This window comes from Monodon monoceros, unplaced genomic scaffold (genome assembly GCF_005190385.1).
Source record: "Monodon monoceros isolate NGI ecotype Baffin Bay Population unplaced genomic scaffold, NGI_Narwhal_1 Super_Scaffold_13, whole genome shotgun sequence".
NCBI lineage: Eukaryota > Metazoa > Chordata > Mammalia > Artiodactyla > Monodontidae > Monodon > Monodon monoceros.
The window spans coordinates 49,057,693-49,085,517 of NW_021703769.1; the positions used below are offsets into that span (position 1 = coordinate 49,057,693).

Consider the following 27,825-nt stretch of genomic DNA (forward strand, 5'->3'; position numbering starts at 1 on the left):
CAGATGAATGGATAAAGAAGATGTGGCACATATATACAATGGAATATTACTCAGCCATAAAAAGAAACAAAATTGAGTTATTTGTAGTGAGGTGGATGGACCTAGAGTCTGTCATACAGAGTGAAGTAAGTCAGAAAGAGAAAGGCAAATACTGTATGCTAACACATATATATGGAATCTAAGAAAAAAAAGTGTCATGAAGAACCTAGGGGTAAGATGGGAATAAAGACACAGACCTACTAGAGAATGGACTTGAGGATACGGGGAGGGGGAAGGGTAAGCTGTGACAAAGTGAGAGAGTGGCATGGACATATATACACTACCAAACATAAAACAGATAGCTAGTGGGAAGCAGCCGCATAGCACAGGGAGATCAGCTCGGTGCTTTGTGACCACCTAGAGGGGTGGGATAGGGAGGGTGGGAGGGAGGGAGACACAAGAGGGAAGAGATATGGGAACATATGTATATGTATTAACTGATTCACTTTGTTATAAAGCAGAAACTAACACACCATTGTAAAGCAATTATACTCCAATAAAGATGTAAAAAAAATAAAATACACCTTATTTTACTTTTATTTATAACTTAAGGGCTTCCCTGGTGGCGCAGTGGTTGAGAGTCCGCCTGCCGATGCAAGGGACACGGGTTCGTGCTCCGGTCGGGGAAGATCCCACATGCCATGGAGCAGTTGGGCCCGTGAGCCATGGCCGCTGCGCCTGCGCGTCCGGAGCCTGTACTCCGCAACGGGAGAGGCCACAACAATGAGAAGCCCGCGTACCGCAAAACAAAACAAAACAAAACAAACAAACAAAAAACTATCCATGGGGACTCCCCTGGTGGTCCAATGGCTAAGTCTCTGTGTTCCCAATGCAGGGGGCCTGGGTTCTGTCCCTGGTCGGGGAACTAGATCCCACATGCCACAACTAAGAGTTCACATGCCGCAAGTAAAGATCCTGCACACCGCAACTAAAAGATCCCACATGCCACAACTAAAAGATTCTGCATGCCGCAACTAAATATCCTGCACACGGCAAGGAACATCCCAAGTGCCTCAACTAAGACCCAGGAAGCCAAACAAATAAATAAATAAATATTTTTAAAAGAATCAATGTAATCACCACACTAACAAACTAAATCAGAAAACCATAAGATAGTATCAACAGACCCACAAAAAAGTACATGAAAGAATTCATCCATTCATGGTAAAAAAAAACTTTCAGCAAATTAGGAATAGAAGGGTACTTCATCAGTCTATAAAACGTAACTATGAAAAACCTACAGCCAAGATCATACTTAAAGATTAATGACTGAATACTTTCCCCTGAAGATTTGGAACAAAGCAAGACTATCTCTTCTCCTATTACTCATATTCAACACTGTATAGGAAATCCTAGCTAGTGCAATGAGGCAAGTATAAGAAATAAAGGTATATAGGTTAGAAAGGAAGAAATGACACTATCTCTATTAATAGACTGCCTATGTAGAAAATCCCAAAGAATCGACAAAAAAGAAAGAAGAAGAAAAAAAAGCCCTCATGGCACTAATAAGTGAGTTTAAGAAGGTCACAGAATACAAGACCAATATACAAAAGTCAATTATATTCCTATATATCAGCAATGAACAACTGTAAGCTGAATGTTTAAATATTACATTAGCCACCAAAAAAAGTGCCTAGGGCTTCCCTGGTGGCGCAGTGGTTGAGAGTCCGCCTGCCGATGCAGGGGACACGGGTTCGTGCCCCGGTCCTGGAAGATCCCCCATGCCGCGGAGCGGCTGGGCCCGTGAGCCATGGCTGCTGGGCCTGTGCGTCCGGAGCCTGTGCTCCGCAATGGGAGAGGCCACACCAGTGAGAGGTCCGCATACTGCAAAAAAAAAAAAAAGCGCCTAGATAAAAAACTAACAAAATATATGCAGAATCCGTACATGGGAAACTACAAAACATGATGAGAGAAATCAAAGAAGATCAAAATAAATGGAAAGATTCATTGTGTTCATGAACTGGAAGAAGAGTCAGCATTATTAAGATGTCAGTTCTCCCCAATTTGATCTATAGATTCAATGCAATCTCAATCAAAACATCCGGTAAGCTTTTCCATAGATATTGACAAGCTGATTCTAAAATGTATATGTAAGAGCAAAGGAACTAGGATAGCCAAAATAATTCCGATGACGAACAAAGTTCGAGGACTCATTTTACCTAATTTCAAGACTTACTACAAAGCTACAGTAATCAAGACAGTGTGGTATTAGCAAAAGTACAGACACATAAATCAATGGGAGACTAGAGAGTCCAGAAGTAGACCTACACAAAGACAGTCAACTGATTTCTGACAAGGGTGCAAAGACAATTACAGACAAAGACAGTATTTTCAACAAGCGGTGCTGGAACAACTAGACGTCATATGCAAAAAAAATGAAACTTGACACATAACTCACACTTTGTACAAAAATTTATTCAAAAGGACCAGAGACCTAAATGTAAAACATAAAAGTATGGAACTTCTAAAATAAAATATAGAAGAAAATCTATGTGACTTGTGTTTGGCAATGAGTTTTTAGATACAACACCCAAAGCATGATCCATGAAAGAAAAAACTGATAAATTCTACTTTATCAAATGAAAAACTTTTGTTCTGTAAAAGATATATATATATTTTTTGCTGTACGTGGGCCTCTCACTGTCGTGGCCTCTCCCGTTGCGGAGCACAGGCTCCGGACGCGCAGGTCCAGCGGCCATGGCTCATGGGCCCAGCCGCTCCGCGGCATGTGGGATCTTCCCGGACCGGGGCACGAACCCGTGTCCCCTGCATTGGCAGGCGGACTCCCAACCACTGTGCCACAAGGGAAGCCCTGTAAAAGATATTTTTAAGAGAACGAAAAGACAAGCCATAGACTGGGAAAAATACCTGCAAATCACATATCTGATAAAGGACTTGCATCCAGAATAAAGTACCATTAAAACTCAACAACAAGAAAACAAACAACTCAGTTTTTTAAAGGGCAAAAGATCTGAACAGATACTGAAAGTCATCTGCTTCACACAAGGAAGATACACAGATGGCAAATGAGCACATGAAAAGATGCTTAATATCATTTGTTAGTGGGGAAACGCCAATTAAAACCACAATGCAGGGGCTTCCCTGGTGGTGCTGTGGTTAAGAATCCGCCTGCCAACGCAGGGGACACGGGTTAGTGCCCTGGTCCGGGACGATCCCACATGCTGCAGAGCAACTAAGCCCGGGAGCCACAACTACTGAGCCTGCGCTCTAGAGCCCATGAGCCACAACTACTGAAGCCCACGTGCCTAGAGCCCGTGGTGCTCTGCAACAAGAGAAGCCACCGCAATGAGAAGCCTGCGTACCGCAATGAAGAGTAGCCCCCGCTCACCGCAACTAGAGAAAGCCCACGTGCAGCAACAAAGACCCAATGCAGTCAAAAATAAATAAATTAAATAAATAAATATTTTTAAAAACTTAAAAAAATAACAACAACGCAATGCAGTATCACCACACGCCTATCGTAACAGCCAAAATCCAAAAAACTGAAAATACCGAATGCTCCAGAGGATTCAGAAAAAGAGGAACTCTCATTCATTGCTGGTAGGAGGCAAACTGGTACGGTCACTCTGGAGGACAGTTTGGCAGTTTCTTATAAAGTTAAACACAGATTTACCATATGACCCAGCAATTATACTCCTACGTGTTCACTCAAGTGAACTGAAAACTTATATTTACAAAAAAGCCTGCATGCAAATGTTTACAGGAGCTTTGTTCATATTTGCTAAAACTGGAAACAACATAGATGTCCCTCAGAGCTTGAATGGATAAAAACTGTGGTGTGTTCATAAAACGGTATAATATTCAGAGAGAATATCAACGGAATGTTGATTCACTCAACAGCATGGAAAGATCTCAAGTACATTTTACTAAGTAAAGGAACCCAGACCCAAAGGCTACACACTGTAGGATTCCATTCATCTGACACACTGGAAAAGACCAAACCATGGGGCAGAACACAGACCAGAGCATGCCAGGGGCTGCGGGGGGAAGCCGATTACGTGGACCGGGGAATTTTCAAGCGATGTAACTATTCTGGTACAGTACTAGAGTGATTGATAACTATGCATTTGTCAAAACCCATAATTGTACATCATAAAAAATGAACTTTAATGTATATAAACTATCAAAACAACCTAGCCAGGAGGTTAGGGGATGCCAGGATGGAATGCAGACTGTGGCAAATGAATCAAACTCTATCACAAATGTATAACTCGGCCACACTGAATGCAAGGAAAGAGGGAGGGCTGGCCTAAGAAACTTTGGAAATTGTTCTGAGTAAAAACTAAGGACAAAGACAAAAGTAACTGTATAGAAACACCGGAGTCTAATTGGGGGTAGGCGACCAATTCTAAGACTGCTTTGCATGTGCATTGGGGTTAAGCAAATAAACCATGGGGGATGGTGGGGCAAGATTTCTCACTAGTGGAGAAGGAGGTTCCAGATAAGCAAAAAGGGAAGGCCAACACACACCCCACATATTGGATGAGAATCGGAGATGCCAATGAGAATTCATGTTTACCCTAATATACATTCAAATGGATATGCAGAGAAATGACCCTATGTGAGTGAGCACACCCACATATGTAACCTAGCTCTGTTTGCTAAGAGAGTCTGGAAGCAGTGACACCTCAGTAGCAATGGGCACTCTCAGCACAGCACCCAGATCTGGGTTCCTAACACCACTCTCCAATAAAAGGAACGAGGGCTCCTGGAGAAATGGCTGGTTTTAGGGCTGGGAAATGAGAGGAGCCTGCAGCAGCCTGTAGTACCACAAAGTAAGGAAGCTCTCGAAAAATAAAGAATGGAGGCATGTCACAGGGATACGGGAGACAACTGGGAAGAACCACCACTGACCAGAGCCGGACAATTTGATACCACGAGTAACACTGCTGGACCACAACCCACAGTGTAAACAAATATGACAATTGCCAAATAAATTCCTTACAGAGGAGATCCAAATAACATGTGGAGATGCCCCCTTGGGGGGGTCCCTGGAGCATGGACTGGACCCCATGACAGACGGAAAAAGGAGAACTTGACAGAGGAGACACCTGGCAGACACACCCCAACCAGGTGATCCAGGTCAGTATCACCCGTGATGCGAAGGGTACCTCTCCTCTGTGAGATTCTCCCCACAACCTGTCCAGTCACGAGAAGACATTAGACAAGCCCAATTTGAGGGACATTCTACCAAACACATGACCAGACATGCTTAAAACTGTCAAGGTCATGAAGAGGCAGGGAAGTCCAGAGACTGCTGCAGACCATAGGGGACAGAGGAGCCATGACGGCTAACGCAGTGCGGGGACACCGGATGGGAAGGGGTGCTGGTGGAAAACCAATAAGGTCTGGAGTTTGGTTAATAGTTTTGTTGTTTTGTTTTTAAAGGCAAATGTTTCTTGAATACTACGTGCGGCTCACTGTAACTGCAGGAAGAATATTGAGACCTGATCCCCCCATGACAGCAGATGTCCAGGATGTCAGGAATAAAGACAGAACACCTCTGACACCAGAGGGTCAGCAGGGAGGGCTCCCCTGGTCTTCTCCTCGCACCCCTCCTGCTGCCTCCATCACTGGGCAAAAGCTGCCCAAGTCCATATGCTACCGACTTTCCTGGTAACATGGAGGCCACCCCCACAGTGGTGCCCACCCAGCCCTGGCCGTGTGTGTGCACATCCACACACACGCACCCAGGTGGAGCCTGTCTCTCCCGACTCAGACTACGTGGGGACGTAATTAGCAATGGCTGAACAGCTGGACATCCTCCCTCCCCACAACCACAGTCCAATGCCATGAAAGAAAAACGAAATTTGGTCTCACTAGTTAAAAAGTAAATCTACCAACAACACATTAAAAGGATCATACACCCTGATCAAGTGGGATTCATCCCAGGGAGGCAAGGATTCTTCAATATATGCAAATCAATCAATGTGATATGCCACATTAACAAATCGAAGAATAAAAACCATATGATCATCTCAACAGATGGAGAAAGAACTTTTGACAAAGTTCAACACCCATTTACAATATTTTCAATTTTTAATTTAAAAAAATTTAAAGTTTTAAATTGTGGTAAAATACACAAAGCATAAAACATACCATCTTAACTAAAAAAAAAAAAGTAAATCTAAGGCAAGCATCATAGGAAACTTCCTACCTTACAGGAAAAAATGAAAATAGAATGGATTTAAATTTCAGAAGAAAAGAACCTATTCATTTTTCACTTCTGTTATAGAAATGGCTAAATAAAGAAAAAAGTTTTCAAAAAATCATAGGATCTCAAAGCTAAACCAAACAACCAACCTTAGAAAGGCTCAGTCAGCCCCCAGCCTGCTCTAGGAAACAGTCCTCTGCCCAGCTCTAGGAAGGAAGGTGACACCCCCCCCCCCACAGCTCTAGGAAAGGAGGAGACAGCCCCTGCCCAGCTCTAGGAAGGAAGGAGACACCCCTTCCCCCCAGCTCTAGGAAGGAAGGAGACAGGGCCCAGGCATGAGACTCTCAGCTGCTCCCTGGTGGGGTAACCCACAGACTGACCTAGGAGAGGTTACCAGGTCACCTAATATGCATTATCAAGGATGTCCGAAATATTTTCTTTAAAAAATCAAAAAGAAAAAATTTAGTTTTCTCTCCCCTTCAGATAAAGTGCTATAAAATTAAAACAGAATCATCTCCGAAATGTCACTCTCTGATGGGTGGTTTTATGGACTGTGGCTAAATTCTGGGCCTTAGAAAAATAACCTCCAGTACTTTTTCTTTAAAGGTTTTCTTTAAAGGTGTGTGCTGTAGAGAGCTCAGACGTAGGGCAGGTTTGTTTCTTAAACAAACTGGAAGCATTCTACAGAGAAGCTTGTGAAACCAAGCAGAGCATTTCATTAGCAATCAAGGGGCCTGGAGGGAAGAACTAAGTTCCCATGAATCTTGGAAGCGCTGAAAGCTCAGAACAACAGAAAATGAAGCAAGATTCGAGTACTCTTTTGGTTCCATTTTCTTCCTCAAAATTTCCAAAGAACACCTAAGAGTTCAGCAAATGCAGGTGCGTGTGGTTCTGCTGGGCTGCGCCAGTGCTGGGCCTGGGCGCTGACTGGCCGCAAGGCTAAGCTACCAGACCCCAGGTGAGACCTCTTGACCATGAGTGAGACAAGCTGCCGCTGTTAGAGGGTGCAGTTTAGGTTCACCTCAGACGCTGTAACAGTGACTGGCAGCTGGAAAGAAAGACCTAATAAACTCTACTACAGGTAAAGTAAACAAGGAAAGACACAAGCATGACACTGCACAGCAAATCTGAACCAAAAGGACAGTACCGTAAGCTGGCAAAGCCAGGAATCAGAGTTGGGCTGAAACTAGCTGTGAGATCTTTTTGAAGTAGGATTTTAAAAGGTATATTATCCCAGGGACTCCAAGGTACCATATGAAACTGGGGAGATAAATAATTTTGCTGATGTGTCAAAAAGTCCTCCATTCGCTCCAGTGCTTGCAGTTCCTTCTGGAGAGCACCATGGCGGCACTCACCTACACATGGTCACTCAGACGGTCCTGGCCATCACAGCGGCGGGTCCCATATGAGGGCACAATTCCTGAGGCCTGGGAGGAGCTCACCTTCTTCTGCAACAGAACCTCGTTTAGCTTCAGGCTCTGGTCTGAGCTGGGAGCCTCAGTGCATTGGTGGTATCCAACGGGGTACATCTGGGACCCACTGGGGGGTCTGAACAGACAGGGGCCCGGAGTCAGCAGACTGGGCAGGGCCAGAGAAGCTCATCCAGAACTAGGGCAGGAGTCTTAAGTCTGAGTGAGCTCACCTGGGCCCTGCAAAGGAACGAGGAAGGGAGCTCACAGAGCCACGCCATCACATGACAAGGACCCGGGCCAGGATGGCAAGGCAGCAGACTCGAAAAGCTCCCAGAGAGGAAAAAAGGTCCCTGTGGTATTGTCATATCATAAGAAATATTTATTTGGTCTTCGTCCAGGTTCCTGGCACAAAGCTCCTAAAACCCCAGGGATTTCCTGAGTGATGAGGTGAGAGGAGCATCTGTTATTCATAACAAGCCCCTTTCAACCTTACCTGGGTTTATACCAATGAGGTGATTCTTGGAGGATGGGGGCTGATTGCCAGAGGAAATTTCAGCCCCACTCCTGACCTCTAACCTCACGGGACGGGGAGGGGCTGGAGACGCAGCTGATCTCCAACAGCCAGGGATTTAATCAGTCCTGCCTGTGTAATGGAGCCTCCAAACAAACCCCAAATGGAGGGGTTCAGGGAGGTGCTGGAAGGGTGGCTCTCTGGGAGGGCGTGGGGGCTCTGCACCCCTTCCCACACCTTCCCTGGGCATCTCCCATCTGGCTGTTCCCGAGTCATGTCCTTTATGATAAACCAGTAACATAAGCAAAGTGTTCCCCTGAGTTCTGTGAGCTGTTCTGGCAAGTTATGGAACCCGAGGAGGGGGTCGTGGGAACCCCAATTTACATATGGTTGGTCAGAAGCACAGGTGACGGCCTGGACTTCTCACTGGCGTCTGCGGTGTTGGGGGGTGTCTCGTGGGACTGAGCCCTCAGCCTGTGGGGACGCCGGGCAGTTAGGGTCAAAACGAACTGACTTGCAGGACACTCGCGTGGTGTCTGGACAATCAGACGATTACTCGCTGTGAGAAAAAACCCACATCTGGTGTCACAAGCATGTGAGCAGAAGAAATAAAAGTGTTTCCCTTTAGTCACCTGCAAAAGAGCAGGAGTCAGACTGTGTAAAGACCCCTTGACACCACAAAGCTCTGAGGAAAACTGCTCTGAGAGCCACAGACCCAGGCAAGTGGCCAATTTCTACGTGTGCAAGGAAGGACACAGAAAGTTCACCTTCTCTGTATCTTTTCTTGGAACGTTGTTTTGGGATATGCTCCAGTAAAGAGAGAGAATAAACCCCAAAACAAGACACGAGATCTGAGGAATTACAACTACAACTCAGAGAGAACCAGGAGCCTCTCGGGTGGGCAGTCTCTGACCTGAGTGTCACACCCAGGTCCTGGGGTGCCGAGCTGGGGAGGAGGGAGGACACAGTTGGAAAAGTATCCTGTGGTGGCACAGAGCAATGATAAAGACTGCAAAACGTCAAGGAAATTTTATGGAGCAGGAGCTGCTCCTAGAAGACAGAGGACAGAGGTATTAAACACCGACCCTGGCTTCAAGGAGCTCCCAGGGAGTCGCACAGACAGGTAGACTAATGACACTAAGAGCTCTGTTAGATGTGCAGAGGGTGAAGGAAGCATAGGCTAGGGGTCCATTATTCAGCCTGCTGGTGGGGTCAGCAGTCCATGAGGGCAACTGTAACACTCAACATCAAGTGAAAGCTGTGGACAGCCTGTGGCATTGTGGGAAATTCCTGGGACTTAAGGGGCTCTGAGGTAGCTCACAGTCCCCAGGAGACCTGGAACCCTCCAGAAAGAAATCAATACAGGGCAACTGCCTACTTGCCAGAGCCATCTCAGCCAGGGACCCTGGTCCCTGAAGATGGTAAACTGGTTCCTTCGTGCAGCTGAAAAGCACTGACTCTACCCCAAATAGCGAGAAAAGATGGGGGTGGGGGGAATGCATATGCCAAAACAAATCATTCTGTGCTCAGTACCGGCCTTAAAATATCTTCTTGACCCACTGGTTCAAAACGGTTTCCTTCTGAACCGAACAGAGAATCCCTGTGGAGATCAAAGGCAACCCCTAACACTGGAAAGCCAAGCTGAGTTTTTTATAAGCTGTGCTCTCTGCGAGCTAAGCCAGCGGGGTTTTTCTACTGTCATGGCGCCGGTTTAAGGGTCTGTTAAAGTCTCGGAGATTAACTTTGTCTTGACTCCATCTTTTACTAAGTGACAGCTCAAACGTTTAGAATGACTAATCCCGTGGAGAATAAAGCAATACTGGCAAGAAGTATTTTCTATAGTAACTTAGAGCGCACGAGAATCGTAGCTGAATCCCCCAGCGCCGCACACCGAGCCTCACCGCGCGCCGGGCCCTGGTCCCCGCGGCGCCCCGCTCGGTGTGTGATGACGGTCGCTGTGCAAAGCGTGGCATTTCCACTCCCTTGGAACGCATGTTCTGAAAACTCAGAAATGACGCCGGGACGGCCGGTGCCCGCGGCGTGCAATCCCGGCCGGCCCGCCGGGTACCAGCGCCCTCCGGAACCCTCTAGAAGGGCGACTGCCCACTGGCCCCAGGCCATCTCAGCCGGAGGCTGTGCCCCAACCCCACTGGCCCCCGCACTGCCACGTTTGTCTGAGAAGCCCAGTTTGGATTCAGGCACCAATGCTCGGCTCAGGGCGTTTGCGCCCCTCCAGGCGTGGGGATCGGGGTCGGGGGGGTGTGCACTCCGCGCGCGCGAGGGCGGGGGGCGTCGGGTGTCCAGCGGTGTTCTGGGGGGCGGCCTGGGGCGAGGGGAGGGAGAGAGGGAGACTGGGGCAGACCGCGCGGTTCTCCGCCTGATCAAACCTGGCTCGCACAGAACCCCGCAGGTGAGGCCGCACCTGCTGCTCAGGCCTCAAAGCTTTGGAGCCGCGGGGAGGCGGCGGGGCCGCAGCTCGTGGGACCTGTAGGCGGCAAAGGGGAGTCACCGCCTCACGAGCTCCTGGTCAGCGCGGGGTCGGCGTGGGGGCCCCCCGGACCTGCAGGACGGAGGGGGGCACAGGGCCGAGGTTCGGCCGCGAACCCGCTTGGGGGTGGGCCTGAGGGTGGGGGGCAGGGCGCGAGCGGAGGGGCCACACTGGGGCGCCTGGCCCCGCGAACTCACAGTAAACGAAAGCGAGGGCCTTCAGGAGCATGATCCTGGTCAGCCAGAAGGTGCCTGCGCGGAGGCGGGCAGGGCAGCCCGCGGGGTCGCGCCCCGGCCCTGGCGGAGATTCAGGCGCCGGGCCCACGACCCCAGCCTTCCGCTTCCTCAAGGGGTCCTCCGGCGCCGCCATCGCCGGGCCGTCGGAGCGCATGCGCGAGGAGCGCCGCGCGCTGAAAATGCCCCGCCCACGCCGAGAGACCCCGCCCACACTTGGAGGTCCGACCAACTCCGGCCAGCCACGCCCATGCGCGGGGAGCGAGGACCTGGCCCGATACCGCGCGCGCTCCCCGCAGGTCGCTCGGGGCGCTGCAGCCGTGAGAGTAACGGGGTGGGTTCGTGGAGAACGGCTCGTCGCCCCACCTGGAGCGGGCTTGACCCACTCACTCATTCATTCACTCGCTCATTCATTCATTGAATTAGCCAAAGTTGCAGAGGCCCCCAGTGCACTCCCCTACCTAGGCGCCTACCCTCCTGGACCCTCACACTGGAGAGGGACGGATGGCACTTCAGAAGCAGAAATGCAATGTGAAAGAGATTGTTGGAAAGCACGTATCAGACCACAGGCCTTCTCCGCGTCCAGGGCAGCTGAGATGTGGGCGGCCAAGGACCCTGGAGGGTACTGCGCTCCTGCTGCACGCCCTGGCTGTGTGTGGACTTGCATTCCTGCAGAGGAAAGGCCAGAGCAGCAGCTTCACCCCAGGGCTCCAGGCTGCCACTGCCTGAACGGGGGGTGTGGACCAGTACCTCACAGGTGTCCCCTCCCAACTCCCCATCTCTGCTGTCTGAGGAGGGTGCTGGGGTGATGATCACACAGCTAGTGAGGGACAGTGCATGCAGTGGCTGGGCCCTAAAATTCAGACGCTCCAGCTTTCTTCCCCTTTACCCCCCACCAACCCCACAACATCTCTGCACAGGACAGCAAAGTCCCCTTAGACGGTCAGCGCTCCTATTGGCCCTCAAGACTGGACCTCCAGCCACAGGGGAGAGTGGTGGGCTGAGGATTCAGAGTAAGGAATAGCTTACTGACCAATGACCCAAGCATAACCCCAGTGAGGACACAAGCAACTCTACATTCTGAGGATACAGGAGGGGTGTCTCTAAGCAGGTGGAATGGTAGGCATTCCTCAGAGGAAGGAAGAGCTGTGTGAGAGAGTGGACCTTAGGGGTTACTGGGTAAACTGTGGGGCACTTGGAAGGAAATGATTGAGGTAGGTGTGTTTTTTTTCTTAATCATTTGTTAGAGCTCTTTACATATTAAAGATCCTCTTTTTTAAATATTGCTTGGGATTTTATCTACTTAAAATATCTTTCCATTTCAAAGTGGAAGTAGATCAACATTCTCACTTTATAGTTTAAAAGAAAAAAACATTAAAGCCCATGAGGTATAGTTTTCATTTTGACTATACCATTTTCATTTGTGTTGGCCACTAGAATTCAAAGGTAAATATGAAATAGTTTTGATCCTGAAAGAATTCACAGTCTAGCAGGGGAGAGACAACCACCTAGTCATACAATGTGAAATGCACTACACACAACAAGCCCAGACAAGTGAGTGGTGAATTTTGTCAAGAAAGATCTTCTTCTTGTCTGTATATTGCAAATGTTCTCGGTTTTTTGTTTGTTTGTTTTTACGTCTTGTTCCTAGTCTTTGGTATGTAAATTATCAATAGTTGTGTAGTCAAATGATCAGTTTTTCTGGCATGTTTAATTATATCTTCACCTGTAGTGTAAGCCCCATGAGGGCAGGGATTGCCTCTGGACATAGGCTCTCCCAAATTAGGCTTGACCAGGAAATTCCGGAACCCCCCCTCCAGCCTCAGCTGCCACCCCAACCTCCCATTGTTGGATTAATAGCATTTATGTGTATCTTATAGTGTGATTTTTTTTAAAAGCTCCCTTTTCTTTTCCATGAAAAGCCCTCCCTCGGACCCCATCTCTAAGACCTATAAGAGATTTCCAATGGAGGGTGCAAACATCTTCTGTAGCCTGGAGAGCCCCTAGCTCCTTGAGCCCTCATCCTGAGGGCTCAAGCCTCGGGGAGCCCTGGCCGTGCCCTGCTTCCAGGTCCTTCCACAGGAACCCACAACCCACACCTCCCCTCCATACCCGCTGTTGTCCGGGTGCCACGTTCGGGATGAGCCCACACAGCCACTTGGGAAGAGTGGGGAGAGTCCAGGGCCCCCAGCCCAAGCCTGCCCAAGCTTCCCTGGGTCCCCACCTGGATGTGGGAGCTGCACAGGGGACGGAGGCAAGGAAGGATGGCTCTGCTGTCAGGTGTGACCCCGGGTGCTGCTTTTCAGGTGGGGACAGTTTTCACAAAGGGCCCTTTGTCCTCAGCTTCCCCTGGCTGAGGCTGCATTGTTCCCCCCTGAGAAGGGCACAATGGGACATTGTGCAGAGCAGAAAGGGGCCCCTTGTCCAGCCTCCAGCTCGCTGGGCTCTGGGCTCCCTCCCCGGGTTTGCACAGGGTGGGCGAGGCCATCAGAGGGTCCACCGGGAGCTCATGTTCTCATGTCTCCTCCAGGGTCCTCCTCTGAGCTGACTGCAGAGGTCCAGTCCATCTGAGCGTCTAGAACCTTCACGGGAATGAACCCCATCGAGCAGGGCCTGGCCATGGAAAGGCTGGCCAGTGGCTCAGTTCGTGCCTGTTTCAGCCTGAATTTAATCAAACGTGCACTGGTGTATTGTTCAGCCATAAAAAAGAGTCATATTGAAACATTCTACAACATAGATGAACCTTGAAAACGTATTCAGTGAGTGAAGCCAGACAGACACACAAAGCCACATATTGTACAATTCCATTTATATGAAACATCCAGAATAAGCAAATCCACAGAGACAGAAATTAGATCAGTGGTTCCCAGGGACTGGGGGAGGGGGATGAGGAGTGACTGCTAACAGGGACAGGGTTTCCTTGTAGGGTGATGAAGATATTGTAGAACTAAATAGAGGTGATGCTTGCACAACATGGTGAATGTACTAAATGCTACTGAATTGTACACCTAAAAAAACTTAATTTTATGCTATGTGAATTTCACCAAAATTAAAAAAAAAAATCTGCTCTGGTCCTTGTTTCAGAATCACCTAAAAAGGCATTGCTTTTACCTGTTGGAATAAGTCATGTCATTTATACTTACATCTTCATTTAAACTTACATCTTCATCTATGCTAGAGAGCAACTAACAGTTTTAAAATAATATTCAGACATGGGTACATCTTGTGCCCCGCGAAGATGCCCCACTCTAAAACACACCTCTTCTGCAAACCCCAAGCCGGAGGGCCGGGGCCTGGTGCTGGGTCGGGGCACCGAGATGCTTTCCTCTCGCCCCACCGCTCAGCGCCTGCATGCTGGGGTCTCTATGAAGCAGCTGTTCACCAACGCCAGGAGCCTGGGGGAGGCTCCTGAACCTACATTTTCAAGGAAAAAACTATATGAAAACAAGCCAAGATACAGGAGAGGCCAGAGGTGCTGAGAGGAGGCCTGACTGCCCTCCGGGCTGGTTTCAAGAGACCTGGAGCTGAGCCCCACCTGGACAGAGCCAGAAAGGGCCAAGAAGGGGAGGGGAGGGGAGAAAGGGAGCTCCCCTGAGAGGAGCTCTCAGCTCAAGATGGGCTAGTGTCCCAGGAACCCCTAGGTGGGTCCGCCTGCAGCTCCCCCAGCACGGCCCTGGAGCCGAGGCGCACAAGCTCACAGCTGGCGGCACTCCCAGCAGCTGCGGGACGGCTTCAGAGGAAGGAGCCCCATGTCAGCACCTCGTCCAGCTGTCCCTGGGCACACGGGCCTGGCAGCCCCCACTGCATCAGGGTGATTGTCCCTGACGTGCCTTTGCAGCTGTCTCTGGCACCCACAAGAACCCAGCTTGGGCCCAAATCTAATCGTGCACCCTTCATTTACCCCAAGTTTTCATGTCTTGACATCTGTTGATGCGGAGGGCAGGACCTGCTGGTGCTGACATCTGTCACTTTCTTCTGGAGGGGTGGTCAGTTTGGGCCGGCCCCACCCTGCCTGTCCAGCGGCCAGAGCCCCCTGGTGAGGCTGACAGGTGCGGGAGGGGGTGGGTGAGCAGGTGCTGGCCATTTGCTGGTTGTTCTGGAACCATGACTCATGGACGGCTGTTCTGCTTGGCTTGCCCGTCTCCTGTCCCCACACCTCGGTTCCAGGCCACGAGCACTCCTACCCCTGATCCCCAGAAGGAGATGTGACCCTGTGTGGACCTGCAAGCTGGTGAGCCATGACTGCCAGGCAGAGCGGAAAGCAAATAATCCCAGTGCAGTGACATTCTCTGGTTGTAGAGCCCTATGGGGGAAAGAGTGTACAGTTATGTTTTTCTCACGGAATCATATTCTGAATTGGAAGAAGTCTTGAAAACTGCTGAGGTCACAATCAGGAGGCCTGCAGGTGAATTCGGCCCACAGAACTGTATCATTTACCAATCACCACGATAATGCCACGTAACAAACAGCCTCAAAGCCACAAGTTGTTGTGTCGCTGGGCAGTGCTTCCCATCCAGCCTGGCTCAGTTATGCCTCTGCAGTCAGCTGAGGTCTGGGTAGCAGCAGAGCCCTGGCTGGCCATTAGGGCCTCTCTCCGGCCACCCACAGGCTGCACCACTCCTTATAGCCTCGCCCTCAACAGCTTCCACATTCCCCTCCCTGCCTGGCTCCTGAAGGCACCTGCATCCAAGACCGTGATTTGGCCCAAACCTGGGGGGTGCTGAGGGCTGGGCTGGGGGAGCTTGTGCCCAGTGCAATCCATCACCAGGTCTTACCTTCTTAAGACTCACCCCGTGATTAAAGCAGACGATTCATTTCTGGAAAGAGAGGGCAGCATTGCTGTTACGGGTTCTCCTACAGGACACCCAGTGGGCCTGACAGTGGGAGATGTGCTCAGAACTCTGCCAGCTTCGCATGATGGTGAGGTCACTGAGAAAATGCAGGACACATCAGGTGTTGTCTACAGCACACCCAGAATCCTACGGACATCAACTTGTGCAGGTCTGGTGGGGCCCCCGGGACAGACAGGTACTCTGCTGCCCAGAGTAACCCCGTAACTTGCCCAAAGCTAGAGGCCACAGAGAACGGCATCCGAACCCATGACCTGGAGACGCCCTCTTTTCTAGAACTCCAGCACCTTCTCGGGGGAGCACCACAACTCCCTCCTGCCCCTTTCCACACCCCAAGGGCAGGAGGCAGGAGGCAGGGGCAGGGACCACCGTGCAGCCCCAGTTCACAAACCAGCTGGGAAACCTCCTTCCACACTTTATTGGAACGCTTTGCCGGCATAAGCTTCTACAGGGCAGAGCCCCTGTGAACGTCACCCACTGTCCCAGCACCAACACAGGTCTGGCCTGGAAGCCCCAAAAGTGTTTTCAGAATGAGCTATAGAATACAGAACGCTTACTTCCCCCATCCCGATCTAGTCTAATGGACCTGCACAGCGGCCATTGGGGGCTCTCCATTTCATCGTGGTCACAGGAAATGTTGAAAGCCGCCAGAAATTGCTTCTAACCGCTCGGGTTAATTCATTACTGTACTTCCAGATAACGCACAGGGGTCACGTGATCAAGAGCTTTCAGAGCTGGCTCATCCCGGCCACTCCAGCACCCACCTCCACACAGCCAGCTCAGGGCCCCTCTGTCCAAGGGAACGGAGAGGGAGCAGCAGGCCACCAGCCATCAGGAGGCTCCAATATACCCGCCCCCGGGGTGCCAGCTACCTCCTCTGATGACCTGCCAGGCTCCTGCTTGCACCTGGCCAAGGAGCCCATTCCTTCTCAAACCAACACCAGGTGACTGGGTAGGAATCACCAGTTTGAGTGGCAAAGTTGACCCATATCTTGAAGTCCTCAGGTCCTGGGGCTCGGGAGCAGGTGGCTGACAGTCCTGTTCTACACACGCCATGTCCCAAGAGGAAGCAGACGTTGGGGTTTGCAGCCGAGGAGGCTGGGTTTTCTCTTGCCAGCGGCTGCCCCTCCAGCTCCCCGTTCCAGGCCCAGAGGGACCAAGGGACCCACGAAGAGAAGACCAGGAGTTTCCTGCACCTCTGCCCCAGCCCAACACCCCCCGAGGCAAAGCTTTGCCACACCCATGTCTGAGCTCCTGCAGGCCGGCTCCCACCTCACTGCAGAAGAACCCCAATGTGCCCGCCTGAGAGCATCTTAATTAAACCCTCCTACTCTGTGTTCAGAAAAACAAATACCTGGGAGACCTGGGTGGTAATCTTTTGACAGGGTGTGTTTTAACTTGCCTTTGACACTAGTGGGTCTCTGGAACCTTCCATTGTGGCAGAGGCAGCCAGGTTCCTGCTGGCCGGAGCCCCTTACTCAGAAAGGGATTTTCTCTGTGACGTGTCTACTTCCAGCCATGTTGGCCCATCCCAGTCACACTCTGAGGGGTTCAACTTGGACAAGAGGCCTCATTAAATCTGAAAGCTCTTGGCAGCCTGTTCGGGCTCAGAAAGCTGATTTTCTGAAGTGAGAGTCAGCTTCAATGTCCTGGGTCCCCTCCTGCAGGGGGGCTGAGGAAGTCTCTCTCGGCCCCATCGCTGGGGTCCAGGGGACAAAGGCCCAGAATGAGAGTGGGGTCTGGGAGTTCAGGAGACTGAGGGCCCAGCATGAGGGTGGAGTCCAGGGCCCAGGGGAGTGAGGGCCCAGCATGGGGCTGGGGTCCAGGGATCCAGGAGTCTGGTAGCACGCAGAGCCCTTCTGCAGGGACAAGGAATGGAATTTACTGGCTGATGGGGGAGACGTCCAGAGGAAGGCACACACCGATGCCGAAACGCTAACGCCTCAGCACTCAGTTGCTCTGTGGAAGATGCTGCTGGTGCCTGGCCTGGACCCCTTTGTGCTCCCTCTACCCCCGGGACCCTGCCTGGAGACGTTTTTGGCTGCAGAATCACCCTCTTCCCGCAGTCAAAGAGACCTAATGGCTGCTGGTGGAGTCAGCTCCAAGCCCACTGGCCAGAGAGAGATGGATGGGCACAGCCGGAGGCTTGGGGACCACTACCAGGAGGGGGTGAGTGGAGGCCAGAGCAGAGACCACAGCTGTTCCGACACATCTGTGCACACACATCTCACTGGGCAGACAATGTGCTTTGGGGTCCTTGGGTTAAGCACTGCCCCCTCCCCAGAGAAGAACAGCCACAGCAGGGTGTCCCACCAGCAGTCAGCAGTCACCCCCAGGCCGTATGGGTTTACTTATCAGGAGGCCTTAGAGCTGATGAAAAGGTGCAGAGGGACAGCCTGGAGCAGGTTCTCCCTACCTGGAGGTGGGGAGGCATCCTGAGGAGGTGTCTGCTGGAAGCAGTAACAGGGCTCAGGAGCAAGCTGCATGGGACCAGCGCCTGCTACGGGCTGGCCCCCAACGCCCTGGCCCTGCAGGCAGAGAGGGGAGGAATCCGGGCGTGATCTTCCAGTGTCCTCTGCACAGGACAAGGAACAGCTACGGCCAACTCCTGAGGGGATATTAGCCCAACCCAGGGGCCGGCTTCCACCCAAACCAGAACTTCCACACCAGCTGGCAACTATGTCGGGGAGGGGAGTTTCAGCAAAAGGCTTGGCCCAGAGCCCTGAGAGTCTGTTACTGGGGGATGCTGGACCCCTGGCGCCCTTGGGAGCCCCCTCTCTTCTCTCTCTGGAGACCTGGTGGGCCAGGACGAGGCTGCCTTTATGGGGCCTCTGCTCAGAGCTGTCCCTTCATCTTTGGCCTGGAAGTTTGGTTCTGCAGACCGGCCAGTAATTAAAAGTACCAATTAATCCCCAAGGTTGAGCCGGGGTTCCCAGGATGTAATGCCAGCTGCCTCAGGCTGGCTTGCCAAGAGGCCCAGGCCAGGGCTGCGGACACACAGGGGACACATCGGCCTGGGGCTCATGGGCCCACATGACCTGCCCCCAAGGTCTTTCTCTTAAAGACTCTACCAATTACACACATGGCCGCCCTGACTGTCTGAGAGAAGAGCCAGGCAGGGGACGGGCAGAGGATGGGCAGTTGTCCTTCTCCGTGGTGATCTGGCCCTCAGCAGCCCCTTCACATGGACTTCCCAAGCCGGCCTAGAAGCCAACGAGTGGATGGGCTGGGGGGTGTCTCTGCACCTGGAGGAGGTTTCCCTCTCCAGCCCTCCACTGGCCAGGTCTCATAGGCATGGGGGGTGCCTGGCAGCCCACACCTCCTTCTTTGCAGGTCCCTTTGGAGCCTCTGCCAGGGGTGTGGGTCTAGAAACCTTGCTTACGTCAGCTTTCCCACGCCCCAGGCTGATAGTCCCGGGGCAGGTACCTGGTCCAAACTTGGCCAATCAGATCATCTCCCTGAAACCGCAGAGCCCACAGATGAAGGTAGAGGCATGTGGACTGGGGTGGGTGGGGACAGAAAGGAAGAGCTCAGAGAAGAGGGGAGCCGGGGGTGGACTGAGAGCCACCCCTCAACCTCGCTCTGTTCTCAGATAACCTGTGCTCTTTGCTGCCACAGAACCTTCGCACATGCTCCCCATCCCGCCATGCTCTTTCCTCTTTCTTCGATTGGTCAGAAGTATCAGGCCCCAACTTGTCACCTCCTCAAAGCCGCCTTCCTGGATCACAACACCACCACCACCCCCCCTGCCGCCCATGGTGAATGTCTCAGCCCCTTGGTGTGTTCACTGTTGGCCCCCTCCTCAAACGCCACATCTTCTAGGCTAGGACGGTGTAGTGTGGTTCTGTGCTGTGTTGCCCAGAAAAGCCCCAGCACGCAGCAGGCACTTCATCAGTACTGGTAAACACAGGAATTAACTGCGGCCACCACCTCCTCTGAAGGCTACGTCCTGGTGTCCCTCAGGGGCTGCCTAGCAGATGAGGATATGAATCGAGGCCAGCACTAATGGGTGGGGCCAGATAGCACAGGGCAAATTTTACAGCCTTCAAGACCACGAGGGAGCTTTGGGGCACTTCTGGGTGCCACCCTCTGTGTCAGCAGCCAGCCTGAGACACGCCCTGGCAGGGATCTGCCTGCCCATCCTCTGGGAATGGTGGCCTGCACATATATGACAGAAGCTGCCCACCAGGACCCCATCAGTCCCTGAGGTGGTCACTGCAGCCCGGTGGAGCTGAGGGTGGGGCCTAGGACTGCACATGCCACGCACTGTGACCTGGATCTGGCACTGGACTCTCCTAGCTCAGCCTCTTTTCCTCCAAGGGTCCCAGTGGTCAACTGATTGTGTCCTAGGGGACATAGCTGTGTGGTGCCCCACCATGGGTCAGTGGGGAGCGGGGAGAGGCTGCCCTGCCCAGTGTACCCAATGCAGACCGTGCTCCATTTTCCCTGGCAAAGCAAAGCTCTTCATGGAAACGCAGACCTGGTGCCCAACGGCATGCCCAGTGCAGGGAGGGGTGGGATCTGATCCCCAGGACAGGGTTGGAGGCAGGACAGTTTGGGCCAGGTCTGTCATCCTTACCTCCTTCCCCCCACTTCAATCCTGCATTTATTTGCATGGATCCCTACGGGCCAGGAAGTCCGGTGGATGCCCCTGGGGAAGCCCTCACTTGGGCCTCCCTGGTGTCCTCCGACTGCAGGGTGGGACTCCAAGAGGAGGGCAGGACCTCCGAAGGGAAGCCACCGCAGACCAGCGGGAAGGATGTTCCTGGCAGGTGACCTTGCAAAGGCAGGCAGATGACAGGAGGGCAGGCAAAGGGACAGGCCACTCTGGAGGCCAGCTCTCCCTCTGGTATCAGGGCGTCCTCCCAGCACACTGTTTCGCCTTACAGCGAGGCTCCTCATGGTGCTTTCCTGGAAGATTGGAGGTCGGGTTCCCTGACCTGGGCCAGTGGGGTAGCCCTTCCATCACCTGAAGGTGGTGGGGAACAGGGCAGCCTGGGCGCTGGCCCCTGCCTCTTAGGCCCTGTGCCAGCTGTTCCAGATGCAAGGCTGCGGGGGTCCCGGGCATCCCCGGCATCTCCCAGAGCCCACTAGACGTCTGGCAGAAACTGTCTCCAAGGCCTAACTAAGGAGTTCACAGCCCAGGCAATGGCGCACTCAGTTGGAAACTGGCTGGAGCCCTGTCTTACGTGTGGGGGCGGGGTGAGGGCAGGAGGCTCTCCCTGCGAGGTCAGAGCCTTGGAGGGAGCTCCTGGGTTGGTAAAAGCACATAGGGGAGACTCTTCAGCTTTGGTGTTTTCTGCTAACAGACCCGCCCCTTCTACTCCTTAGGCTGCCGTGGCCACTCGCCCGGGAATCCATGACTCGGAAGGAGGTGCATGGTTGGGGAACTGGGCGCCCTTGACTAGGGTCACCCGGGTCGCAAGGTCGGAGACGCGCGTGTTCCGAGTTGGCTGTCTTGGGTGGGAGCGGGGGTAGTCTGGCGAAGCTTTGGGCGGCCGGCCCGTCGCCTCTCGGCGGGTTTGGCGAAAGAATCCGAGCCGCCCTCCGGGACCGCCGGGCCCACGGCCAACTGGCGGGGGCGGCCTCGGGCGGGGACTCGGAGCCGCGGCCCGGCGCTTGGCTCCGGGTAAATGTCCCCTCTCCGACCCCGCCGCCCCCAACAGGGCGACACACCCCGCCCCCTTCTCTCCTTGGCTGGCGCGCCCACCTCCTCCACTCCAAGCGCCCGGAGCGGCCTCCGCCTCCGCCAGACCACCCAGGACCGCCCCGCCGGACGGCCTCAGTGCCCCCAACCCCCGGGTCACGCCCGGAAGGCCCTGGGCCCCCGCGTCCGGCCACGCCATCCGCCGGGCCGCCCTAGGGACTCAGCTAGGGTCAGCCCAGGCCCCGCCCAGCGCTCCCGCCCCCTTCGGCTGCCGCGGCTTCTGCGGCAGCGCCCCCGCCGCACTTTCCGCGCCCGGACGGGATCGGGGTCCTGGGATCGCCCAGCTCCGAGCCGTGGTCCCTGGGCGCGCCGTTACCTGGACGTGCGCGGCGTGCAGACTGGCGCGCGGGAGGCTCCTGCACGTCGCGCCGGCCCTGCGGGCGGGGAGCTGACCCCCCGCCCTGGGCCGCAGGCTGGCAGCAGTTGACCCCGGCGCCTCTGGGCTGTGGGCAAGACATCGGGGCTCAACGCAAGCTGTGGGGGAGGCTCTTGAGGACCCGCCTCCTTACGCAGCAGGAGGCCGAGGCTGGGTAATGGGACCGGGGCCCGGACGCACAGGAGCAGCTATGAGCCAGCAGAGGGAGCGCAGCGGAGAACCCCAGCAGGCAAAGGGCACCCCGGAGCACCCACCTCTACCCGTCTCTGCCCCCTTTTTCCTTCCCGCCCCTCCTGGAAGGGGGGCCCGCGGCGTGCTGCACAGCCCGGGATCCGGTCCTCGGCTGCCGGGCGCGCCGGCCCCACGTGGTGCGGCGCCAGGCGGGGTGGGCGGGGGCGCAGGGGGAACTGCGGCGCTTTCTTTAAGGTGGGGGGAGGGGGCGGGGGCGGCCAAGCTCCGCCCCCAGTGGCAGTGGGGTACGCGCCGGCCAATGGGGAGCCGGGCGGGGGGCGGAGCCTTGTGGCCGCCGATTAAAGAAACTTGTTGCGGGTAGCCCAGCGGGGACTGAGCTCCGGCGGCGGCGGCGGCGGCGGCGGCGGCGGCGGCGGCGGCGGCGGCGGCGGCGGCGGCGGCAAGAGGGCCGGGGTTGGGAGGCTGCGGGACGCGGGTCGGGCCACCGCGCGACGACCTCGGGTCCCAGAGAGGCTGCAGCGCAGCCGGGCATCGGACTCGGTGCACCTCCCTGGTGCGCGCTTCTTCGCGCGCGGCCCCGATGCTGGACATGAGCGAGACCCGCGCCCAGCCGCCCTGCAGCCCATCTGGCACTGCTAGCTCCATGTCGCACGTGGAGGACTCGGACTCGGACGCGCCGCCGTCGCCTGCCGGTTCCGAGGGTCTGGGCCGTGCGGCGGGCGCGGGGGGCGGCGGCCGGGGCGACGCAGCCGAGGCGGCGGACGAGCGCTTCCCCGCCTGCATCCGCGACGCCGTGTCGCAGGTGCTCAAGGGCTACGACTGGAGCCTGGTGCCCATGCCGGTGCGAGGCGGCGGCGGCGGTGCGCTCAAGGCCAAGCCGCACGTGAAGCGGCCCATGAACGCCTTCATGGTGTGGGCGCAAGCAGCGCGCCGCAAGCTGGCGGATCAGTACCCGCACCTGCACAACGCGGAACTCAGCAAGACGCTGGGCAAGCTGTGGCGGTGAGTGCACTGTCCCGAGGCCGGGGCGGGGAGCGGGTTCTGGGGTGCGTGGAGCTGGGCGGTGGCGCAGCGCCCGGCCTCGGCCCTGCTCCCAGTGGCTGTTCCCAGGGCGAGTCGTAGTGGAAAAACCCGATCTGGCCAGACGGATGGGACGCGGGGTACAGGACGGCCTGGGCACGCAGAGGGCAGCAGGAGCAGTGTGCAGCCCCTAGCACATTCCCTGAGCCCAGAAACAGCCTTCTCTAGGCAGTGAATGGCAGGCCGAGTTGGGGACCCCAGCTGTGAGTGGCCGCAGAGCCTGGAAGCTTGTCCCTCCCAGAGGAAAGTGGCCTCTTTCTGGAAGCAGAACACAACTCTCTGGAGGTGCCCCCTCCTTGGAAAGGACTCCCCGACCACCCTGTTGAGGGAGTCCAGAAGGCAGATGGAATGGTGTGTGTTTGCCCCACCAGCACCTTCGGCACCTTCCCCGCAGCTTCTCCCAATGCTCTGCCACCTCTGCACCCTCACCAGGGAAGGAAGGGGATGGAGGGGGTATTCAGCACTGGTGTGCACTTTGGTGTGATGAGGCTGGCCGTTTTGCAGAAAGTAGGATGGCAAGCAGTGGGCAGCAGTGACAAGGTTGCTGCTTGGGACAGCCCATCCCCACCAAACGCTCTCTACTGGGGTTTAAAGTGAACGGCTCTGGATCCAGGGTGCTGGTCTCGTTTCCTGCTCCTCACCTCATGAGTGGGCGCTCAAAGCTTGTGTTTATGTCTTCTGTGCTCCGGCCTCTGTCCAGTCAGGGTGCTGTGGACCCATGGCAGCCCCGTGCCTCTGTATCCCTAGACCCTGTCCTGCAGGCAGACATGAGCTTCTGGAAGGGTATGGGGGGCCGGTGTGTGTTCTGAGCCTTAGCGAGGACCACTGGGTTTTGCCAGTGTTTCTGGAAGTCTGGGAAGCCCAGCTGCCCACAAAGTCCCGGCTTGGTTCCCAGAAGCCTCCCTTTGTCCACAGTGTGTTCTCAGCTGGGTCCTGGCCTCTTCACCCACCTGCCATAGAAAGTCCCAAAGGGAGGGGACAGGTTCAGGGAGGGGGGAAGTCAGAGGAGGAAGATGGAAGCCAGAAGGTTTGGGTCTTATTCTGGCTTGTTCCTCTGACCTCACCTAATGCCCTCACCCCCGGCTTGATCCCTTCTGTCCTCAGAGAAGGGGAGCACCTGGTGTCCACCAGGTGCCCACCAGGTTGCGGGCATGCACTCGGGCTTCCCTGGTCCTACCCAGCGCCTCACCTGATGCGCAGGCCAACACCTGGGGTGGTGCCGGCCCCCTAGTCATCTTGCTCCTGCCCTTTGCCCTGCAGCTTGCTGAGTGAGAGTGAGAAGCGCCCCTTCGTGGAGGAGGCAGAGAGGCTGCGGGTCCAGCACAAGAAGGACCACCCAGATTACAAGTACCAGCCACGCCGGAGGAAGAGTGTGAAGACTGGCCAGAGCGACTCAGACTCAGGCGCCGAGCTGGGCCACCACCCGGGCGGTGCTGTCTACAAGACTGACGCTGGCCTCGGTGACGCACACCACCACGGTGACCACACAGGTGGGCTCCTGGGGGTGGGAGCAGGGGCTCACTCCCAGGGCAGGCACCCTCAAGAGAACCAAACCTTCCCCGGGTACCTGGGAAAAGGCCCCATAGCCCCAAAAGGCAGCTGTTTCCGATGCCCACAGGGGCCTGCTTAGCCCCCTCTGAGACTGAGGGCCTGATATCTTGCCCTGGTCTAGCGCACTGTGACCTGGGTGTTTTCTGTCCTTCCCGAAAGCGTTTCTGCTCCGCTGGCCTTTTTGCTGGTTCTGACCTAGGATTCACCCATGCCACCGGCCTGGTGGTTAGCAGCCCAGTTTCAGGATCAGACTGACCCGGGTGGAATCCTGGCCAGCTGAGCAGTCTTAGTCACGCTGGCTACAGCCACGGGCCTGGGGAGACAGGTTTTTTGTGGACTGTGTTGTTGCCGTGGGCGAGGGGCTGGGCACTTCCTCTCCTCCCCCCCCGCCCCCAGCTTGCTCTTCACGATGGGGCCTCCCTGGCCCCAGGCCTTTCCCTAGAACAGTGCTTAACGGAATTTCCTCGGTGAGGAGTGAGGTCTAGGTCTGGCTTTGCTGGAATTTCTGGGAAATGTACAGGAACAAAAAGCCGTTGATTCCTACCTGTGGCAGTTAGCGGGGCTGGTTTTCCTCCTGTGTGCACGTCACCAGCCTGGCCGCCCCCTACAGAAGGGGCATTCATCCCTGAAATGTGCTCTGTCCCCAGGGCAGACCCATGGGCCGCCCACCCCCCCCACCACCCCCAAGACTGACCTGCACCATGGGGGCAAGCAGGAGCTGAAGCTGGAAGGCCGCCGCCTGGTGGACAGCGGGCGCCAGAACATCGACTTCAGCAACGTGGACATCTCTGAGCTGAGCAGTGAGGTCATCGGAAACATGGACACCTTTGACGTCCACGAGTTCGACCAGTACCTGCCCCTCAACGGCCACTCGGCCTTGCCCACAGAGCCAGGCCAGCCCGCGGCCGCCAGCTCCTACGGAGGCACCTCCTACTCACACTCCGGGGCGGCTGGCATCGGGGCGTCCCCCGTGTGGGCCCACAAGGGAGCCCCATCGGCCTCTGCGTCGCCCACTGAGGCAGGGCCCCCGAGGCCACACATCAAGACGGAGCAGCTGAGCCCCGGCCACTACAGCGACCAGTCGCACGGCTCTCCGGGGCACACCGACTACGGCTCCTACAGCGCTCAGGCCAGTGTCACCACGGCTGCCTCCGCCGCGGCCGCCAGCTCCTTCACCAGCTCACAGTGCGACTACACCGACCTGCAGGCCCCCAACTACTATGGCCCATACCCCGGCTACCCGTCCGGCCTCTACCAGTACCCCTACTTCCACTCGCCCCGCCGACCCTACGCCTCGCCCCTGCTCGGTGGCCTCTCCGTGCCGCCCGCCCACAGCCCCCCCAGTAACTGGGAGCAGCCTGTGTACACCACCCTGAGCAGACCCTGAGGGTGCGGCCGCGTGGACGGGCTGCGGCCGAGGACAACCTTGATCTCGGCAAAGATAGATAGACCTCCGAGGGCTTCCAGAAGGTGTGTGACGTGGGGAGGAGCCGCGGCTCCGTCAAGTGCCTGCTGAGGTCCGCGGGAAGCCAGGCTTTGTAAACGAGTCCCCTCTGCTTCCAGACTTCCAAACTCCTGTCCATGGACAAAGCCCTCCTTCCCTTCTCGCTCTCTTTTTGCGGGGACTGCGACTCTGACGGACAGTCGCCGGGTCCCTCTTCCGAGCAGACGCCAGCGTCTGGGTTTTGCACCTCAGTGTCTGCAAAGCAGCAGCCACAGCACAAAGGACAAAAGGAGGGAAGAGGTGTGGGGTCTCCAGGCTGCCCGTGTTCCAAGGTCCTGGCCACCCTTGGCGCTGAGAACTCCCCAAGACCAATGGATGACGTTCCTGAGGCTGGTCATCACCCGTCACCCACAGCCTGGCGGGGATGTGTCCGCAGGAGCACCTCTTGGGACCCGCCCATTAGACCTGAGGTGTTCCTTGCAGTTAGGGTTCTTCCGAGCAAGGTTTGGCTGTGATTAACACTTCTCTCTTTTTATTTTATTTTTTTAATTTTTATTTTTGAAGCTTCAATGTGTTTGATTTGTTTTGAAAGCTGTTAAAATGTATTTATGTTCTGTATTATTTTATCTTTAATTAATGAAGTAATCTGTGCAGAGAGCAGAATTTAACACAAAACGGAAGCCGCAGAGCTGAGGGTGAGGGCTGGGGGTGGGGGCAGATGGGGTGGGGCCCTTGCTCCAGGCATTTGCGAGCCTGGCTGTTTGGGAGGCATCAGGCAGAGCCCCAGCTCCAGGCCCCCCAGAGGTGGCCGGAACCCCGAGGCAGGAGAAGGGATTTGTCTTGTGGTGTCTCTGATCAGGTTGAGGTGCCCCTGGCACCTGGCATTAAGTCAAGGTTTAGAAGGCAGGGTGTCGCTGAATTTCATTCCTCCTCACAACCGTGCCAAGTGGTGGAGGTGGGAATTTCCTGGGACGTGGTGGCTCCAGAAACGCATTAATCTCGGCTCTTAGGAACCAGGTGCCACCTACAAGCTGTGAAACTAAAACCTTCTCCACTAAGCGCTTTTAGATTCTTAGTTTTAGAAGAATAATACCTGATTTTCCTGTCCTGCTTCTGCTGTGTGCTGAGCGATGATAACCGCCTACTTCATGGAAAATTGTGCCTTTAAAACTTTGTAAATTTAAGTACATCTGAGATGTTGCTTCTTTTTACTTTTTCTACTTTTTCCTACCATTTTCTAGAAAAAAATTTTTTGTTTTGCATATCTCTTCCTGGGGGTGGGGGCAGGGAACTACAGCAAACTCATTTTTATGCAATATATTTTTCGGTGTCAAGTTTGGACTTTCGCTGTCACTTACCTGCTGTGTTTCGCTACTTTCTGACCAAGCAAGGCTAACTTTTGTACAGATCAATTTGATAAAATTAAAAAATGCTTTTTATCTACGTGGGCTGCATTTTGTGTGTTGCTTTCCATAAGCGTGGGGGCTGTGGGTCTCCGAGACCATGGGGGTCCTGTTTTGAAGGGGTTTGGCCAAGGCAGGAGTGGGCTCTGTGAGGGTTAACCCCAGGTTCCCCGGGGGGAGGGGCCGGCTGGCCAGACCACCCTCCCTCTTGGGTGCTGCGTCTGAATTTGAAAAGAATAGATCTCAGAAGCCTCCAGGAAGCCGGGGATGCATCTTCCTCCTGGTGTGTGTTGTGGGGGGGGGGGGGGGGGGGGGGGGGGGGGGGGGGGGGGTGGGGTGGGGAACCTCCTCAGTAGGCAAAATG

General features: G+C 54.8%; 2 protein-coding genes and 1 long non-coding RNA gene across 7 annotated transcripts in view; 1 reads left to right on the forward strand and 2 right to left on the reverse strand.

Moving 5' to 3' along the window:
* Positions 1 to 11,015, reverse strand: part of LMF1 (lipase maturation factor 1) — a 90,972-nt gene extending 79,957 nt beyond the window's left edge. For all 5 annotated transcript variants that reach the window (XM_029220293.1, XM_029220300.1, XM_029220294.1 and 2 more), the window contains exon 1: positions 10,823 to 11,015. In XM_029220293.1, coding sequence (XP_029076126.1) covers positions 10,823 to 11,015 — 193 coding nt within the window. The remainder of the gene's footprint in view (positions 1 to 10,822) is intronic.
* Positions 11,016 to 13,685: 2,670 nt separating this feature from the next.
* Positions 13,686 to 21,884, reverse strand: LOC114894520. The gene is made up of 3 exons (XR_003793244.1): positions 21,732 to 21,884; positions 15,649 to 15,787; positions 13,686 to 15,161 (listed from the first exon to the last, which is right to left on the reverse strand). It is a non-coding gene; the product is annotated as an uncharacterized LOC114894520 (long non-coding RNA).
* A 679-nt stretch (positions 21,885 to 22,563) lies between these two features.
* SOX8 (SRY-box 8) lies at positions 22,564 to 26,501 on the forward strand. Its single transcript, XM_029221285.1, has 3 exons — positions 22,564 to 22,985; positions 24,324 to 24,553; positions 25,262 to 26,501. Exons 1-3 carry the CDS (start codon positions 22,564 to 22,566, stop codon positions 25,999 to 26,001), a joined length of 1,392 nt encoding a protein of 463 aa, XP_029077118.1. The 3' UTR covers positions 26,002 to 26,501.
* Positions 26,502 to 27,825: the final 1,324 nt, after the last annotated feature.

Bases quoted from the DNA above. Each gene is read 5' to 3' on its own strand.
- SOX8 (XM_029221285.1), top strand. From the start codon at position 22,564: ATGCTGGACATGAGCGAGACCCGCGCCCAGCCGCCCTGCAGCCCATCT. The intron at 22,986-24,323 runs GTGAGTGCACTG...TTTGCCCTGCAG, and splicing joins ACGCTGGGCAAGCTGTGGCG to CTTGCTGAGTGAGAGTGAGA. The intron at 24,554-25,261 runs GTGGGCTCCTGG...CTCTGTCCCCAG, and splicing joins CCACCACGGTGACCACACAG to GGCAGACCCATGGGCCGCCC.